General features: G+C 41.3%; 3 protein-coding genes across 3 annotated transcripts; 2 read left to right on the top strand and 1 right to left on the bottom strand.

Moving 5' to 3' along the window:
• Positions 1 to 809: 809 nt before the first annotated feature.
• Positions 810 to 8628, top strand: racgap1 (Rac GTPase activating protein 1). The gene is made up of 17 exons (XM_079272752.1): positions 810 to 935; positions 1311 to 1416; positions 1522 to 1724; positions 1844 to 1986; positions 2186 to 2255; positions 2343 to 2396; positions 2503 to 2580; positions 2700 to 2817; positions 3325 to 3467; positions 3760 to 3924; positions 4026 to 4121; positions 4488 to 4686; positions 5018 to 5123; positions 5858 to 5990; positions 6971 to 7097; positions 7210 to 7309; positions 7620 to 8628. Exons 2-17 carry the CDS (start codon positions 1332 to 1334, stop codon positions 7693 to 7695), a joined length of 1896 nt encoding a protein of 631 aa, XP_079128878.1. The 5' UTR covers positions 810 to 935; positions 1311 to 1331; the 3' UTR covers positions 7696 to 8628.
• Positions 8629 to 9025: 397 nt separating this feature from the next.
• On the bottom strand, positions 9026 to 12871 carry LOC306781494 (uncharacterized protein). Its single transcript, XM_079274370.1, has 5 exons — positions 12670 to 12871; positions 11272 to 11377; positions 10929 to 11035; positions 9413 to 9585; positions 9026 to 9326 (listed from the first exon to the last, which is right to left on the bottom strand). The coding sequence occupies exons 1-5, from the start codon at positions 12827 to 12829 to the stop codon at positions 9054 to 9056; spliced, it is 819 nt and encodes a 272-aa protein (XP_079130496.1). The 5' UTR covers positions 12830 to 12871; the 3' UTR covers positions 9026 to 9053.
• A 1434-nt stretch (positions 12872 to 14305) lies between these two features.
• On the top strand, positions 14306 to 18126 carry bin2a (bridging integrator 2a; the record flags this gene model as incomplete). The annotated part of the gene is made up of 12 exons (XM_079274511.1): positions 14306 to 14389; positions 14490 to 14570; positions 14824 to 14878; positions 14961 to 15055; positions 15222 to 15317; positions 15790 to 15897; positions 15992 to 16077; positions 16167 to 16242; positions 16330 to 16412; positions 16797 to 17403; positions 17496 to 17565; positions 17656 to 18126. 11 exons carry the CDS (start codon positions 14306 to 14308, stop codon positions 17547 to 17549), a joined length of 1425 nt encoding a protein of 474 aa, XP_079130637.1. The 3' UTR covers positions 17550 to 17565; positions 17656 to 18126.
• Between the last annotated feature and the right edge of the window lie 1316 nt (positions 18127 to 19442).

Below are 19442 nucleotides of genomic sequence, written 5' to 3'. Positions count from 1 at the left end.
CCACAGGCGCAAATTGTTCCAGAATTCCTAGAGGTAATCAAAATAGAGAAATAAAATAAACTAAATATTTATAAATAGCCACTATGATTGAGAAGTGCAATATTTGAATTCCATTGACATAATAATCAGAAACGTATCATTGTGTAAAAGTACAATAACATAGTCTACTTTGTGGTGTATGCAATAGCACAATAATATACGTAAGTATATTAATTAGGAGGAGCAATTCTGCAGTGCCATAATTTCTAAAGAACCTTCAATGAGATGTTGGATACATTTTAATACAACATATATAGTCATGCACATTTCCAGTATAAGTAGCCTATATTATATAATACATCATGGTTTTTTTTTAATATAAAGAAATTGTTCAAATATGGATCACTTCTGTCTTGTCATGTAGCTGTAGGGATGGATTTACCAAAAATAGTAATATGGTGATAATTATGATCAAGTTTTTAATGATAAAGTTGTTAAGGCTCCTTCGGTGCTACAGATGCAGCACATTACCTCTCAGCCACAGCAGGCTGTGATTGACAACGTAACTATGTGTAATAGCCTACTTTTGATTTTGTATCAGTTTGTTTCTTTGATTGTTGGCTAATTTATAAAATAGTATTTAACATTCGTGATATTTCTGGTTCTCTTTATTCTGAATGTTTGTGCCTTTTCTGTGGTGCTAACGAGCGACCGTTACGGCTCTTTTATTTCGAAAAATCCGCCCACGGAAGTTCTTGACATCCGCGCAGTGGTCGTCGCTCATTGGCTAGCGGCGAAATTTGAAATGCAACGCGCTCATTGCAGTTGTGGCTGCGGAAGAATGTGGACAAAGGTACGAGGAGGGGGTCGCTAAAAACGAAAAAGAAACAACATTTCTGCGTTAAAACACCACCGACAGGTTTTTTGCGGCTCAACATTTCTCCAGCACCGAATCGGTAGGTAACTGTTGCTAGCTAATCTTTGCTAACATGTGAGCTAAAAATAACCGCCGTGTTGTTTTTCAGTATTAACGTTACAGTTGGAAATGCTAAACTAGCTCGAACAGAAACCAAAGAAAGCAGCTGCACTAAACGCATTGGCAAATGAGGAGTAACATGTGGTACTTAAATGAGTCTGTGGCGGCTAATTTATATTTGTATGCATTGTTATCGTTGCCATTATGTTTGAGAATAACTCCCATTTCCTCTTAACGTTTCCTCCGATATCTTAATTTAACGCTTGCTACGTTGAAAATGAGCCACACACCAGCCCAATCTATACAGAACCGCAACCCCTGTTCTATGAATGAACTGTAATGTCTCTCTTTGAAGGGTCTTCAGCTATAGACCATCATGCAGACTGCTGTGGAGTGCATCCAGAATTTATACGATAAGCTGAGGACGCAAGTTGACCTTCTCAACGAGAATATTGAACCAAGTGAGTACTTTACGATTCTTTTGTTTATCTTTACTATCTATCCTTTGAGACATATGATCCTACACAGATGCCTGTCACAGTACTATGTGCATCCTCTTTTCCCAGACTTCATCCAGCTGGCACAAAACTTTGATGACTGTCGTCGCAAATGGCTGAGGGCAGAACAAGACCTGGGCTCCTGCAAGGAGGTGCTCACCAAAGCAGAGACTGAGAGGGGAGCCTTGGAGGTCAAACTGAAACACGCCCGCAACCAAGTCGATATCGAGATCAGGCGCAGACAGAAGGCGGAGGCCGACTGTGAGAAGTTGGTACGTTGGATCAAATGCGGAGCCTTGTTTTTGTTGACACGTGTTGATTTAGTCCGCTGTTAATTCACTTGGTTCAAGGAGTGTCTCATTTGTGCTATGCTTGCATTTTCATATCACAGGACCGTCAAATTCAGCTGATCCGGGACCTCCTGATTAGTGAGGGATCCTCCAACAGCCTCCAGCTGAGTGCAGAGCAGCGCTCAGCTCTTGCCTTCCTGAACACAAACTGCCAGGCAGCAGCCAGCCTGAATACCAGCCGAAGGTAATAAACCCCGTTACCTGTTGCTGAAGTACAATGTTCCTGGTCATCTATTTATCACATGAATGCACCTTTCCAGCACACTTTCAATCCACTCTAACTTTGAAATGCACTCTCATTTCGATTTTTTTTTTTTAAAGACGAAATAATAAATAAAATGCTGCTGACTGGCTTGACACACCCTTTCTGTTGCTCCTGATAGACTGACTACGATAGATGAGTCCGCCTCCATCTTGTCAGATATCAGCTACGACAAAACGGATGACTCCCTTGTAAGTACTTCCCTTCTCAGTATCATGTAGCGTTAAATCCACATCATATACAGTATCAAGGATTCTCATGTGCTTGATCTGTGACAGGACTGGGACTCCTCCACTGTGAGGACAGTGCGCCTCAAGAAAAGAGAGAAGAGGGTATGATGAGTGCATGTGCACCATTTCTCTTTAAACGTTTGTGTTTGATAGATTGGCTTCATGTTCGCTGGAGGTACAGATGTCATGTCTGCTGTCTTGATTTCAGCGCTCCTCGAGAAATCGTGTCGATGGTCCCCCAGTTGCCTCCAAGCGGTCTCGATCAACAGGCAGAACTTTAGAGAGGGTAGGGAAAAGCAGATGTTTTGTTCTAAGCCTGTAACCAGCTCTTAAACCGTACTGTTGGGCCTTTGCATAGTCTGGTTGTATGTCGTTATTCTTACTGTTTTTGTTAATTTGTGACAGGGAAATGAGACCCTTGTGACAAAGACCACAGTGACTGTCTCTGGGAATGGAGGACCTGTTGAGGCCGTTTCTACCATTGAGAGTGTTCCTTATTGGACTCGCAGCAGGAGAAAGACTGGTAAGATTTCTTTACAACAGGATGATGTAAGCTTGGGTTATGATGGGCCCCGTTCTTCATATGTGGCACAACTTTTTCAGGCTAATATGGTTTGAGCCAGTTCAAATGACCTTGTTTATTTTGATCTGGCTAATGTGATTCTTCAAACACAACTTGATACAAGTCATTAGTTTGGGACAATTATATTGTTCTTTTTTGTTGTCAAATGTTGTCTTCACTGTGCCTGAAATTATTTTGTTAATCTTGGCTGGAATCCATTCAAATCATGCTTTACATTTTAAGCAGTTTTAGAAGAACTGACTCATCTAGGCTCATCACCTGCTGCGCTGCAGCCAAAATAACATTGAATCAGAGGAGACTGCTCATCAACCTGTTATTGCCAATGTTGTCATTATTTTTATGAGTGTCTTGAATATGCAGCAGCACTGATTCAACAGTATGTCTTCTCATGACCGCAGTGGTCATGGCAGCGAACACATTGGTATTTATGTTCCATCTCTTGCTCAGCTGCCATGGAGTGGGACTCTGAATCTGTCCAGTCTGAGGATGTCTTTAAGCAGCCTGGCAACCCCGAGGGAGAGAGGAAAGTGGCGCCCAGCACTCCGCAGAGCCACGGGGGTGTTCGTCTTCACGAGTTTGTCTCCAAAACTGTACGAATGCCATTTAATCAGACTAGAAAAGCACATTCTAGCACTTTATGTATTTAGAAACAATGTCTATTTTTGCCTTATGGCCAATACGTTTGATCAAACTTGGCGCTGAAGCTTGTTATCATCTACTCTTCTATGAACTTTTATATCTGCACAGAAACATGTTTATGTATTTACTTGAGTTTATGTGCCAAAACAAAGTGTAAGTTCTTGATTTAGCTGAACATGTAGGTGGCTGTTGACCCACAATCTTTACCAGCGTCCTATAATCATGTTAAATGTCTTTCTATAGGTCATTAAGCCGGAATCGTGCGTACCTTGTGGAAAGAGGATCAAGTTTGGCAAGATTGCACTGAAGTGCCGTGACTGCAGGGTGGTCTCTCACCCAGAGTGTCGCGAGCGTTGCCCCCTGCCATGCATCCCCAACATGGGCGCCACACCGGTCAAAATTGGGGAGGTGTGTGAGAACATTTTTCACTGATTCCTCTCTTGTTTGCTTCCACTCTGGAATTTCATCCACAGTGCTGACGGATTACCCCATCTCTTGTTTGTTCCCAGGGTGTGCTTGCAGACTACGTGTCTGACTTGTCACCCATGATTCCACCTCTCGTAGTCCACTGCATCAGTGAGATCGAGCAAAGGGGCCTGCATGAGGTGAGTGGTGTTTTCCTGTCCTCATAACATGCATAAATGTGGAAGTTTGTAAAGCCTCACACCCCAGTAGTTACCTTTTTAATGTCTTTCCCTCAAGCTGCTACAGACAGCTGTAACTAAGATTTGACAATCTGTTCCTGGGAGATTGAAGTCCCAATTGCTCCAAATCTCTTGATTGCTTTACGACTGTGCTGATGGTCTCTTCTTTCTATTTTATGCTTAGCTTCTGTCTCACTTTCTCAAGATTGATACCAGCTCCGAGTACAAAGCTGGAGACAATTAGCTTAGCACAAAAACTGGAAGCAGAGGGAACCAGCGTGCCAAAACGATGCCCACCGATTGAATACTTGTATTTCTTCCTCTCAGGCTGGACTCTACCGTCTGTCCGGTGCGGATCGCACAGTGAAGGACCTGAAGGAGAAGTTCCTGCGCAGCAAAACGGTTCCCGTGCTCAGCAAGGTGGACGACATCAATGCCGTCACTGGCCTCCTCAAGGACTTCCTGAGGAACCTCAAGGAGCCTCTTCTCACCTTCCGCCTCAACCGTACTTTCATGGAGGCAGCCGGTGTGTGTGTGTGTGTGTGTGTGTGACTGGTGTTAGAAAAGATGCTGTTGTTGAAAACTTTGTGTAACTTTTTAATAGATGGCAGAAATGTTCCCAACATAAGTGCCTCTATTTTGTTTTTGCAATTTCTTTTGAGAAGTGATGGAAACCTCAGGCATGAATTTTCCTGGAACAAACAAAAGAGATCGATCGTCTAGTTTGTTAATCCTTTTTTTTTGTCTTATTTAAATTTATTTTTACTGGAGTCCGATACATTTGCTTTCAAGTTGTTAATTAATTCAGACAGCCTCCCTCTCTGCTCACAAAAACAGTTTCCTTTGTTCCCTTTCAGAGGTTTCAGACGATGACAACAGCATAGCGCTGATGTACCAAACCATCAGTGACCTGCCGCAGCCCAACAGAGACACACTGGCTTTCCTAGTCCTTCACCTTCAGAGGTTGGTACTGAATATAAAACTAATATACCTAATTAGAGGTATGCATATCCAAAAGCATTCATTGTGCTTTGATGCCTTGTTGGTCCTGCTACAAGCTCATTGCTGACATTTGCTGATATTCACAGAAGTCTCTCTGTAACTGACCTTTTTTATTTTATTTCACTCTATCCTCTGAATTTAATTGGGTTGAATTGCTTTCAGCAAAGATGCGCGTTGGTCTCATGAACTTATTTAACCCAGGGGTCTGAAACCTTTTTGATTTCCGGTGCCATTTCAAAATGTTCTTGTTAATCAGTGTGCTATTTCAACATTAGGATTATGACACCACATCAAAAATTGAATGTCAGATCTGCAATTTTATTTTCCGTCCACATAGGCAATGTGCATAGCATCATTTTAGAGAAACATTTTCCTCCCATAATTTGGACATTGTGATTATATATTGGAGCGCTACACAAGAAGGCTGCCATCCTTATGAAAACATCCACGCCTAAGTGGAAATCATTAACCCTACCAACCCGTAGCCCAATCCTTTTCATCACGAATAACCGTAATGAATTCTGTGAAGAAGGCAACAAGTACCGGCCAATCAGATGCCACTTGCTGCTGTTGGTTAAGCGATGGTATGCCTACGGTTGCCTACTCCTAATTTAACCTAATATATATTTTAAATGTTGTATATTTTATTTCATATCTACCAGAGAGACATAATTGAGTCAATTAAAATCTTTCAGAGTTGCTGACAGCTTGGACACTAAGATGAACATCAGTAACTTGGCTCGAGTGTTTGGACCGACTATTGTGGGTCATGCCGTTCCCAACCCTGATCCCATGACGATGCTGCAGGATACCAAACGACAACCCGGGGTACGCCCGAGTGATGAATCATGTCTATTGCACATCGTGTTTCTTCTTTAGTCGTATAATGATGGAGAACTTTTAATGTTGTGATTGTAACAGCGAGTGTGGTTCAGTACTACATGTCCCAGAATCCCAGGGGGCAGCAAACACTTATTAAGCAGCTTCTTTGTTAGAAATAAGAAAATAACCAGCCAATAACTGCCCTTTTTCCATCATGTCATGAGCAACCGCTGTCTGATGTCATGCTGTGAGCTTGGTCAAAGGAGTGAGTCACCCTGCAGCTCTTCATCTGACGGCTCACTGTGGCTGTACACGCATGCATCGTTTCCTGCAATTAACTGCAATGCAGGAATGTCAGACTCTGCCACCGGCAATTATTAACAAGTTAGATTAGTGAGCTAATTACAGAATGTAAATTAATTCAATGGCTACTGCTTAAACAGCAAATATGGATTATAACTTCCTTTCTGTCAATTACAATTGTTACTGTGAGACAAAACTCAAGCTGCAAAGTCTAGATAGAGATTTGTGTGTGTGTGTGTGTATATATAGATATATAGATAGATAGATAGATAGATAGATAGATAGATAGATAGAGATATATATATATATATATATATATATCTTTTTTTTTTCTTTTTTTTTTTCTTTTTTTTTTTTTTGAAAGGATTGTTTTTACACACATTAAAACTAATTATTGTGTTTATTAATTATCACACTACGGTAATTAGCAAAGAAATCCATTCTGCAACCCACCTTAATAAGTGGCTGACCTACAACAACATACAGAGATCCACCAAAAAGCTAAATACTAAATAATCCTCCATTACAGAACATCCTCGCAGTACCATGAACTCTTTCAGTAATTCCCCTCTGTCTTGCCCAGGGCATCTACACACACATTCAGCTTAGCGCTGGAAGAGGATGAGGCAACACACTGAAATAACCCTGATCTTTGGCATTCATGCTAATCTCTCTGTGTTCAGGTTGTGGAGCGCCTGTTGGCTCTGCCGGTGGATTACTGGGCCCAGTTTGTGATGGCGGAAAGCTATCAGACTAACTTGGACCACCTGATCATCGAGAACGCAAACTGCTATGCCACCCCCGAGAGAAGTACGAGCTCACTAGACTTTGTGTGTTTGTTTTCTTCTGCAGTGTTTTCCTGGGAGTCTGGGCACAGTTGTTTGCTCTTTGACGTATCATTGTAATATTTGTACTGTTGCAGTGAGCATGCTGGGACCTCTGACGACTCCAGAGCACCAGTTCAATAAAACCCCCTCCTCCAGCTCCTTGTCTCAGCGCATGAAGTCCAGTCTGACACCCAGGTAAACGCACAAGCACACGCTTTCCTAATCAACGGGCCTCGTGCAAGAACCACTCGTGCAACCTGATTTCTTGATGATTTCTTGATGAATGAAACCTAAATTGTTCTTGCATGAGCTCCAATTATCTTACAATTACCTCTAGAAGAACTGTTGTGTGCTGCTGATTCAACTGTTTAACACAGATATTAAAACATCATTTGAACGTCTTTCATATAATTTAATCTACTGTACAATATCTCATTATCCTTCATTGACTGATGTATTTACTCCTAATTAAATAAAATGCCATTATGTGCGCTCTATGTTGCAGATTTGGGAGCAAGACCAAATCAGCAGTCGGATTGTCTCGTCAAGGAAAGTTCTTTGCGTCTCCACTCCTTAAATAATCCAAAGCAGCTGTACTACACTTCCTGATACTACGATAACAACCAACAGATATTGTTTTTATTATTGTGGTACCGTTCTGCCAGTCTCTAAGTCTTCTTATAATCGTTTTTAGTGTTTCACAATAGTCAGAGTTGTATTTCTGTGATTTTACGTGTTTGTAAAAGGATTCAGTTTTTTTTGACCGCGTCGGTTTTCCTATCTATGCACACTCGTGTGTCTTTAGAGCTAATTGTTTAACAAGGCATTCTACGTTCACCTCTTCACACATGAGAATGTACTGTTTGTTACTCTTTGTGAGAAATATGCGCAGAGGTAAAAATATGTATATGCACAGTTTTATTGTGACCTGCTTCTAAATTCAGTCATTTCTTTAGACAGTTTTTCAACTCATGTGTCACTCAGAAGTTGAATAACTGATTCTCAAGCATTTCATTCTCGGTTGCAATTGAATGTGTGACTGCTAGTAACATTATCTTTTATGTTTTTTGATGTTTGTATTCTATTTCTTTTGCATTTTGATTGTCTTCATCCTCCAGAGAATTGTAAATGTTTACAAGCTGGCTTGCCCTTTTCATACTACAACCAGTAGTTATAAGATGTTAATATGGATCTTCTGCAAGCAATTGGCATGAGTCTCTGGAGAACAGGGACATCATTTTTATATCTTCACTTGCAGTTGTTTAACACGGCCAGTGATCATCAGGAGTATCTACGGGTTTATGTCACAGGCTGTAATCTCTGCAAGATGATTTTGCTTCTCTAATGTTTATTGCTCTGTGTAATGTTTGTACTCCGGGTGGACGCTTATGAGCAGTCCCACGCAAGAGGCAATTACTTTGTAAGATTAGCCAGTTAAGTTGTCGTGGCATTGTTTGATTAACTATTGGTGCAAGTTTTGTACACAAGTTCATACTTTTAAAATACAGTTCTAACCTTTACAAAAAAAGTCTCGTGTGCCTTTTGTCAAATGCTTTGTGCTGTTCGCTAGCTTCCTGAATCCAAAAGTTGGAGGGTGTAAAGAGTTTCTATGATCCAGGTGAACTCCAGTTTTGATTAAACATACAGAGAGCTTTGTGGTTTCAGTTTGACAGATTGCCTCCTCACTGTCAAATTACCAATTTAAGACACTTGCATGAGAATCTTAACAGCCATCTTATTGCAGAAATGCTTAACCTGTAGTCTTCACCACAATGCACTGATTTAGCGCTTAGTCATGACACGCCACAAAGAAATCTTACACAGAGGGCTGTTATGTAAAGGTGTGTTATTTTCCAAAATAACAGGACACTTTATGACAAATGTGCATATATGTTCATTTTGTGAGGTATTTATTGGTACAGCAGTTGAGAAAATGTCATCAAAATTTAGGCCATGGCCAGAGAACGGGAGTGTTCTTGACATAGTCCTGGAAGCCCGGGTCAGAGCCCCACTTCCTCACGGCCTGCTTCTCCAGGATGGGGATGCCGCTGACGAAGCTTAGCAGGAACCAGACGAAGAGAGGAGACACCACGCTCGGGTACTGGGGCCCCTCCATCACTGACGAGAGCCAGAGCCCCGACCACTGCAGGATCTCCCCAAAATAGTTTGGATGTCTGCTGTAAGCCCATAGCCCACTCTGGATGAATTTCCCCTGGAGCCACAAAAGTAAATTTCACCGCCGCTACACACCGTGAACGATGCATTAAGGGTTGCACAACACCAGCTCTGTTAACTTACAGCATTGTCTGGGTTACGCTTGAAAAGCCATTTCTGCTGGTCAGCAATAGCTTCAGTGGCAAAGCCGAGGCCCCATACAGTCCAGCCAATGTAGTCCCTCGTTCCCAGAGGCACGTCCCGCTTCTCGCTGTTCAGCATGAGGGTGGGCAGGAGGGTCATAAATACCCACAAGGCTGAGAGAAACGGGGGGTGAATCATCTTCAACCGAACTAAATGCATGCAACAAACAGCTCCTTCATAGAATACAAGCATACTGAGAGCTAGAAACCAGACAGTGATTTATACGAGGCAACCTGGTTGCTGAGTTGGTTAAGGACTATGGCAGGGGTCTTCAGCTAAAATTCCAAAAGGTCCAGATTGAGAAAATCTCCTCGGGCAAAGGTCCGGAACATTACAATCCTCTCTCGCTCTCTCTCGCTCTCGATAGATAGATAGAGATATATTTTCAAGAAGTCTAGTAGTAACGTCTCTGTGTCGTCAACAACTGTCAAATCAAATACAGAAAGTACACCAATTATATTTTAACAAATTATTCTCAGTTCACAAATTTAACTGGATGGATTATAAATAATACATAGAAATACATAAATAAATGTTCTTCATTTCAAGTACAATAATGTCTGGATTAAAGAATCACTGATACAACAGAAAGCTTTTCAAAAATGTGCATCTTAAAATAAAGTAATTCATTTTGGAAAAACTAATTTCACTGAATTGTCCTGCAGCTTTAAATTCAGTTCATTCAGGTGTGAAGTGATGTCAATAAAAAAGTCACAATATAATATTTTTGTCTTCTAAAAAGATAAATCAGTGAGCATGGACTTTATCTGTGGTTATTAAACCACTTGTTTCAGCTCTATTCTCTCCGTTAACATCATTGTTGGACAGTGAATTCATGTGTCAGGACTCTGATCATACTGTGTCATCATTTCAGATGCGAGTGGGTACGTTTGTTCAAAAGAGTTGTGCTTTGTCTCGTAGTGCGCTTCATTTACCGCTTTTATCAATAGTTACGGTTTCTGGACATATGAGACATGCTGGATTTAACTGCCTGTGGTAAGAATTAACACATAATATTCTGTTCATTCTTGCTTATAAATGATGTTCTCTCTGAACACGTGTCTCTTTTTGGAGAACATCATGTGAGATAACTTCTCTGATCAGCGCAGTTTTCCTGCTGTTCTTTCTATTTCCTCGTCTCCCCCCCCGTGTGTCACGGTGTGCGTAAACCTCGCTCGAGTCAGAATACTCCTATTTGATTGGCTGAGCTTTAGCACGTGATGTGATTTACAACGCATTGGTCGGTGTGTCCTGCACCGCTGAACAAGTACCGTAACGGCTGAATAAGATGCGCCGGTTAAATTACAAACTCGCTGCCTAATAAGTATGATTCCGAAATACCGATTTTAGGTCCTGGGTCCGGATGCAACTGCGTCTGGATCCGGACCGCGGTCCGCCAGTTAGAGAACCCTGGACTATGGCAATGAGAGGAATGCTTCTGCATCACTTCAAGTACCTTGAACAGTCCAGTATACAAAGAAAGTCCCTGGGCTGTCTCTGACATTGTTGAACCTGCGATCATGACCGTCCTTCAAGATCCGCATGAAGAGGAATGTCCCCAGCCTGCAGAGAGGACACGGTTAACGTCCATGCACATTAACCAAAGGCATTATTCATTAACCTGACGAAGGCTTCACGTTCATTAGTTCCTCCTCTGAACTCGCCAAGGACCCTCTGTAACTTACACAAAACTCTGTCGGTAATAATGACAGAATATATAGGCATTCCTCTGGGTTTTATTCAAATGTGCAGGGGGTGACACTGTGTTTAACAATGGGGGTCAACGCTGCCTATCTTACCTGAGTCCCCATGCTGTCACCAACCCAGTCTGCACCTTCTGGCGGACATGACTGGCTCCTCCCCAGACACGACTCAGGTGGGCAAGTAGTATAAATGTGGCAGATCCTGGGAAAAAAGAGAGGGAGAGAGAGAGACAAGCTGCAGACTCAGGGCGTTTGGGGCATGGCGGATGGCTCTACTTGTTGCACAGTAAGGCGTGTTCGATAAATCGTCTACCCAGGATACTGCAGACAATTGGTTCCAAAGTTCAAGGGTAAAATATCCGGGAGCAGAGCGGAGAAGGAGAAGAGGACGAGTCAAAGACAAGTGTCAAGGTGATTCATTTGTGAAATTATAAGGAAATCAGTCATTGTTGACAGGTAAGCTGCACTGTTCTACGCGTAGCAAATTATTTGATAATTATCTGGTTGGAAGCCTGCAGTCACCTCTAACTTCGTCAGTGCTCGTACACTTTTTAAGCTAAGAACGTGTCACGAGTGACAATCGCCTTATTAAAACTAAAATCTAGGACTGTAACTACAGATTATAGTTATTGTTTTACCATTATTGAATAATCGGCTAAATCTATGGAGGATGACACCCTGTCACTGATTGTTTGGTCCGACTAACTGTCCCAAAAGATATTCAGTTTAGTATTACATGAGAAAAAAGCAGAAAATCCTCACAACTAAGAAACTGGGACTATAGGTAGACCAAATGTTGGGTCATTTTTGGTTGAAAAAAATCAATTAATAGACTTCTGGTTTCAGCTCTAGAGCAGTGGTGGGAAACATTTTTATTAAATGGGGGTTTTCCTGTGAAAATCTTTGGGAACCAATGCTCTCCAGAGGACATTAATAAGGTAAGAATTGAATCAGAGTAATTCTTACTGTGGAGTTTTTAAATCATGCAAAAGTGAGACCAGGTACCAGTAATCACTAGTGGGAAGACAGGCTGTGTCCATTCTTTATTGGGCCCCACATACAAACAATTTAAAAGAATTGGGGGGCCCCGTTTTTGTTTTAAAAAGAGGGCCCCATGATGTCTCTGTACGGCCCTGCAGTGACACAGGTAAGTTAAGCTGATTGGATATGCACCTCGCTTCTTAACATGAAGGAGGAGCTACCTGGCTGTTTCACAACAAAGCTGCTTTAGATAACACAGCTTTCACAATGGTTACAGTTCAATTTTTAAGTGCAAAGAAAAGTTTTAAAATCAAACAACTCACACAGCTGAATTATAGTTGTTTAAACGTACAGCCCGCTTAAATGTGATTCGCTTCTCTGTCGAGGCGAGTTTACACCAATTCGACTGTCTCGAATAACAAGTCAGGCTGCAAAACCTCTGCACAGGGGAACAAATCAACATTGTCAAAGGGAAAATGTTCGCCAGTTGTTGGTCTTTTTCTTTTTCATTACCTGCCAAATCATAAAACTTCTCGGTTCTGAAGGCTGCAGACAGAGCCCAGCCGGCCCACTGGATTCCCAGGTCCGTGGCGGCACATTTGACCAGCGTGCTCCCCATGATCATGTGCTGCAGGTCGGCGAGCAGCGCTTGAATCTGGTCGGAATTGATCATAGGGCCACTCCTCCGACACCAACAGAAACATACGCACTCTGATTAAAGTTCACCGCTGCCATTCTACTCCTGGGAGTGGCTTGAACGCGGGGAACTCTGGGTATTGTAGTTATCAGAGGATTAACGCGGTCCCACAGCTGAAGCTGAAAAGTGAGCGTCCATGGGTCAGAGTATGGAGGATGGAACCTACCAAAATATGATTAAACCACTCGATTAAAAAATTAATATGCAATCAAATGTACCTAAAACAACATCAACAATACATGTGGGCATTGCTTAATTTATAAAATGTGACATTGATATTTCTGTTTTTATTTGGTTCTTTATGTATTTACCTTTGGCATATTCATAAATCATTTATTAGAATTTTTAAAATTCCATCGCTGCATAACTTAACGGCAGAGGTTTCAATTGTCTACTACTTTATACTTACTCAGTAATGGTATTCAGGAGTAAAAGTATTAATGCCTCATTGTAAAAAGTAAAAGCCCTGCATTAAAAGTGTTACTTGAGTAATTATTAGCAAAAAAAAATCCATTGTCCTAATATTAAATAAAATGATACTGGATTATTACTTATGCATAGATTTGTGAACAGCATTTTATTGTTGTAGTTTGTCAAGGTGGAGCTCATTTGAATGACTCGATATACTATTCGTATTAGATAGTATAATCTGTATTGATAAATCATATTTGATAAGATTGTGTTTTGTTTGTAAAAATCTTAATCTGAAAAGCAACTACTGCTGTACACATGCATGCATAAATTATGAAAGGAGAAGTAACATCAAATATATGATACGTGCATAATGAGTACTTATACTTTGACAAAACCAAGTTATACTGGAGTAAAGCTTTGAATGCAGTACTTTGTATGACTTGTAAAGGAGCATTCTTATATTGTGGTACTTTTACTTGAGTATAGGATTTGAATACTTTTTCCAACACTGCTGAGAGGCCTCCAGAGCCCCAGCGACACGAGGACTTCTCTTGCTGCTTTGCTCACTGAGGTGAATATAAAGAGGTTATTCAGTAATGCCTCACTCTCCCCATTTTTCCACCTTATCTGATATCATTAAGTTTAAATACTCTTATAAATACTCCGATGAAAAACCCATAAGAGTAAAGTGTTGCAGCAGCACAGAGGTAGACTAATAGTAGAGGGAGGTGATAGCATTAAAAAAAACCTGTATACATTACTCACAATATCTTGGACTATAAAAAAAATAATTGTACTACTACTCCCATGGTATTGATAGTAATTTAAATATAACTGTGTATATGGTGCAGGTATGTTGTTATACATTAAATGAGTGGTCGTGATGTGTCCGACATGCAAAAGTCTCTCTAGTGAGCTCTGGAGGTCGGAGAGGGTGAACACATTTGAAGCAGTCTTAATTTGGTTAAATATGAGAGGACAACTCTTTCGTCTCTGTTTCCCTTCATCGTTCAGGAACAAACGCAGTCAAGTCAGAATATGGCCGAGAGCACAAGTCCAAAGGGCGGCACTGGTGACTTTGCTAAAAAAGTCCAAAGACAGCTGAGCAGAAGCAAAGAAAAGGTACCGGTCTGCACGTTTCTGTTTACCAAATAGCAGGAGAAAGACGGTATCACCATGCGGTAGCTGTTGCTTTGAGGTATACGTGCTGTTTTTTCTGCAGGTACTGCAAAAGTTGGGGAAGACGGTGGAGAGCAGAGATGACCACTTTGAACATTGTCTCCAACAGTTTAACGACCAGCAGGTAATCATTCCCTTGCTTAACGAGATAAAGGAAACCTTGAGTTACTTTCCGTGTTTGTTTTGGACAATAAAGTAGATTAACAATGTTTGAACAATTGAAAAAAAAAAAAAAGGACTTTCAGTGTAACACAAATATATTTCCACTGCTGTCTCTACTGTGTAAACATGCGATGACTTATACTCTGAGAACCAAACACAATGAAATTCATAAATCTGAAGACTGACAACTATGCAAACCTCTTGTCTATCCGCAGACTGATGGGAACCGAATGTACAAGGACCTGAGGAACTACATTCATTCAGTTCGAGGTGAAGATGCTTTTTTTACTTGTATACGTTGTAGATTTGTGTCCTCTGCAGGTCTCACACGGGACGAGTTTGCTTTTTACAGACATGCGCGAAGCTTCAAGACGCCTTTCCCAGTCTCTGTTTCATGCTTACGAAACTGACTGGGCTGGAGAGGAAGATTTAGGAGCCATTGTAGAGGTCAGTACAATCATCAGTGACGAAATACAGCTCTACCACTGCACGTCTGTGTTTTACAAGGACAAAAGCAACAGGATTCACACATAGCTAGGGGAACCAAAACCCCTTCTTTCTCCCTCTCTCCATACATAATTAATGCAATATTTATGCGATGTCTTTTAATAAGGGGGAGGACCTCCTGTGGAATGACCTCGAGGTGAAGCTAGTAGATCAGGCCGTACGCACCATGGAGTCCTACGTGAGCCAATTCCCAGATGTCCGGGTAAGACGAGAGAAAGAAAGCATGCAAGCAAACAGAAGTGAATACACAGACAGACAAAAGGCCTGAGAGCAAAACACACAAAACCCTACAAAAACACACAAGTACACACACACACACACACACACACACACACACACACCATCTGTGCGTTCCAATACCCATACTACCACACTACTTAGTATGCCGGAAAAAGATTTAGTAAGTCCCGGTACAAAGTGTGTCTATGCCAAAAGTACCAGGATGTGCTGCTGCTGCTGGTGATATTGTGCAGTATGCAAGCCTGCATGCTTGTCTGTCTATTCTGACCCACAATCCTGATGTATGAGCAAGGGCGTCAAAGTTACAGGTGCAATGTTATTATGACGTAGTACAACCCAATTAAATATCCACTGTATGCAGCAGTACGTGCTTTTTAAGGGCAGCTGAAGTATGTATTAATAGTAAAAGTATGCCAATCGTTTCCAATTTGTAGGAGAAAGTAGCCAAGAGGGGCAGAAAATTGGTCGACTACGACTCTTCCCTTCACCACCTGGAGGCACTGCAGACTGCTAAGAAGAGGGACGATGTCAAGATCAACAAGGTTATTGTTAAGAACATGCATATCTCTTTTTTTTAACTGTGCATTTCAACCTTCATTTGCCCAAAAATATACTTGCATTTGTTTCACTCTGAAGGCAAGCGAAGAGATGAACGCTGCAAAAAGTGTCTACGAAGGGATCAACTTTGAGTTAAAAGAAGAGCTGCCGGTGCTCTTTGACAGGTTTGCTGGAATATTTCTTTGTTTATCATCATATGACATGTAAGCGTATCCGCATGTTTTACATGATGGTTTTATTTTGTCTTCCTCAGCCGTGTTGGATGCTTTGTGACAGTCTTCTCAGCTGTATCCAATTTAAGAGACATCTTCTACAACGAAATGAACACGGTACGTTTTTCTGAAGTCAGAAGGCAAACTATATACATTGTTATGTTTTTATTTTATTTTAATTTGACCAGTTCTGTCCTCTTTCAGCTCAACCATGATCTGCTGAATGTGATAAAGGAGCTGCAGGCTCAGCACCCGGACAAAATGTTTGCTTTGAAGGGAATGCAACGGTAAGTTTTTTTTTTTTTTCCTTTTCAGCTTTGAAATTTGAAGACGTTTTGAAAACCTGTTGAATTACAATACAAAGTTATATCATCTACTCATGACAACTGAAGCTCTGCTAAACTTCACAACACTTACAAAGTGTCTCCTCAGCATCACAAACTACTGATGCTAACAGCGTTGTCTTATGCAGCTCCAAAAAGCATTCAATGCCAATATTTCACATGTTTTGGGGTTGAACAGCATTATGGGCCCAAACCTGCAATATTTACTACAATATATTTTATAGAGACAAAGTGCTTTCTGATTCATTCATTGTTTTGAGATGAATACTTTGAATACGTTAATGTCTGAATTTGGGGATTTGTGTCTTATAATACAAAATATTTCAGGTATGGCTCCCTGAAGAGACGAACTCTGACGTCCCCTAAGGCCTGGAAATCCAGCTTCTCTGATTTTCACAAGAGCTATAGTCCTAGACCTGGCCAGAGGTTTAGTTTCAAGTCCCCGGACAAGCCTCGCCACAGCACTTTGTCCAGACAGAGCAGCACCCTCGGCGTCTCACTGCAATCATCCCTTCCGGAGAGCCCCACTTCCGAGTCCAGGGACCTGGACGCGGGGTCGAGCCACAGTGAGATCCACAGTTCTCCTGCACAGGAAGACGCTGCAGCTGGAAATGAGCACAAGTCTGGAGAGGACGGCAATGATGTGGAAGAGGAGAAGGCCACGAAAGAAGAGGAGTCTGAGGCCAAGCCCCCCGCAGAATCTGATAACAAGGGAGACGGTAGGAAAGCTCCACCAAGTGAGAGCAGCTGTGAACTGAACAACTCCGGGGATTCAGAGAGCTTGGAGCTGTCTGCAGCCGACGACGGCCCGCTGCACATTGAAGAGAGAGGAGACAGCCCGGTGGAGCTCAACACCCTGAAACCAAATGGAGTGGAGAACGGTGAAGTTTCCGGGTTGCACTCTGACACCGAGGACCCGAGCCTTCCTCACAAGGTTTGTCAATTAATGAGCCGAGGAATGGCGACCCAGACCTTCTATTCACCACTGTGTTTTTGTCATGACTCACATTTCACATGACTTTTCAGGATGCTCCTGCAGAAAAACAGACATCTCCAGACTCAAAAAGCACAGAGGTTTAAAGTATTCAGACTTGAGGTTTGTATGATTCATGCATTATTGTCGATTATTATTGTTTCCATCGACCTTCCTCATGTATCCATGTCTGCCCTGTGTTGATTTAAACAGGGAAGCGGAGGAGATTGAAGTCAACAGCTGCACAAGAAAAGAAAAAAAGTGGAGACAGCAGCGCTGAAATGTTCAACTCCAATTTCAGGAATGATGGACATGTGCATCGACTTGTTGGTGTTAGTTTTCTTATTTATCTTTCATTGACATCAGTTGTACATACAGTGCAGTTCATTTTATGGGTAAAGTCTTATTTTTTGTAACAGCCATGTTTCATTTTAAGTATCCTTTGAAAAGTATAGATTATAAATAGACAACCCCCCCCCCCCCCCCACAGGTTTCATGATATTCTGCACCATAAATGAGTTATTTTATGTACACCAAACATAAATGCACCAATAGGTTTACATTGTTAGAAACGTTTCTTACTGACTACAGTATGGTCACTGTATACAAATGTACATGTGCCGGGGATTTCATTTTCCATTTTAGTTTGAATTACATCTATTATATTAGTATAGTATATTTGATCTTTTTCACTCACAAAACAGGAATCAAAGTAGTTGTGCACTGTGAAGATGAATCAGCATGTAATTCTGAACAATTATCTTTTTTTGTTTCACGTTTATACTAATTTGATGAAATATATAAATGAATATGAAATGTGTACACAATAAATCCTTCTGTCTTGTTTAAATTGAATCGAAGGTGTCATCTGCTGCGGTTGCTTCTCTGCCAACAGGTTATAAAATGATAGGTTCAAAAACAATGAGTTCTCACTCAGCCCACATTTCTCAGCTTTTTGTCATTGTGAACCCAACAGAATTTGCAATAGTTTGCATTAATTAATTTGCATTAAAGCTAAGAGAGCCTTCCTGCTTTAGGAGTCATTCATCTTTAATATTTAAAAGTTTATTTGAACCAATGTCAAAAATAAAGTAGAATTCCAGAGCTAAAATGTGGAGAATAGTCCGGCCGTTTTAAGGCAGTCTTTACCAGATTAGTTCAATGAAAGAAAATGTGGGTTTTTTTTTGCTTAATTCATTCTAAGAAAAATACATCAGATGTGTTTCCTCAAATTTGTTATGGTCAGCTGACCCCGGTGTCTCTCACTTCCTCAATTGGAACAGCATGGAGTTTTATTTTGGTAGTCAGAATCAGGACACAGACACCACTTAGTGATCTTCCTGATTGACAGGCTGCTTTGTGTTATGACTGAGCAGTATCAATATACATCATCGATATGCATCCTTCTATCTTATGGAACTGACTTTGTGACTTGTGATTATTTTACCCCTTTTTGAGGAGTATCACTCTGCATGTGGAAACACTGTTAGTGCCCCCTGTAGCTCTAAAGGGAGCTTTTAGTCAAGTCTGACAAAATAACCCTGCTGATGTTACCAGGGCTGTGTCAGCTTTAGGGGGTTGGAAAACGTGGTTGTTTACTACGCAGGAAGGATGTCGGGTGCGACTTGAAATCCGACCAGCACAGTGCCAGTTTGAGCCAGTTTGGTGTGGAAAAAGAAACACCCCATTCCCAAACAGGACTGTTTACAAAAGAGTCTCATATAGACTTATTTCACATGGCTTGTTGTGGCTCAATCCAAAAAGAAAACCCACCCCACTGCTAGCAATTAAAAAAAGATATAAGAAACAATATGAAATCTGACACAGCACAATAGAGTACAGCAAATGAAAGATGCTAACAAGTTGCCAAAACTTGTATACTTGACCCACACTAGGAACCAAAAGACGGTATCTCGCCCTCTGCTGCACAAGTCCTTCAATGTCCATCCATCCACCATCCGTAACCGCTCATCCATTCCAGGGTCGAACAATCAACAAAT

The sequence above is a fragment of the Melanostigma gelatinosum genome, assembly GCF_949748355.1.
Source record: "Melanostigma gelatinosum genome assembly, chromosome: 8".
NCBI classification, from domain to species: Eukaryota; Metazoa; Chordata; class Actinopteri; order Perciformes; family Zoarcidae; genus Melanostigma; species Melanostigma gelatinosum.
The sequence above is the reverse complement of the archived record's forward strand: the minus strand, read 5'-3'. Positions and strand labels throughout refer to the sequence as shown.

Coding starts and splice junctions, on each gene's coding strand:
- racgap1 (XM_079272752.1), top strand. CDS start 1,332: ATGCAGACTGCTGTGGAGTGCATCCAGAATTTATACGATAAGCTGAGG. Junction 2,397..2,502: donor TCAAGAAAAGAGAGAAGAGG/GTATGATGAGTG, acceptor TCTTGATTTCAG/CGCTCCTCGAGAAATCGTGT. Junction 2,581..2,699: donor CAGGCAGAACTTTAGAGAGG/GTAGGGAAAAGC, acceptor AATTTGTGACAG/GGAAATGAGACCCTTGTGAC.
- LOC306781494 (XM_079274370.1), bottom strand. CDS start 12,829: ATGATCAATTCCGACCAGATTCAAGCGCTGCTCGCCGACCTGCAGCAC. Junction 11,036..11,271: donor GTGACAGCATGGGGACTCAG/GTAAGATAGGCA, acceptor TCCTCTCTGCAG/GCTGGGGACATTCCTCTTCA. Junction 9,327..9,412: donor AGCGTAACCCAGACAATGCT/GTAAGTTAACAG, acceptor TTGTGGCTCCAG/GGGAAATTCATCCAGAGTGG.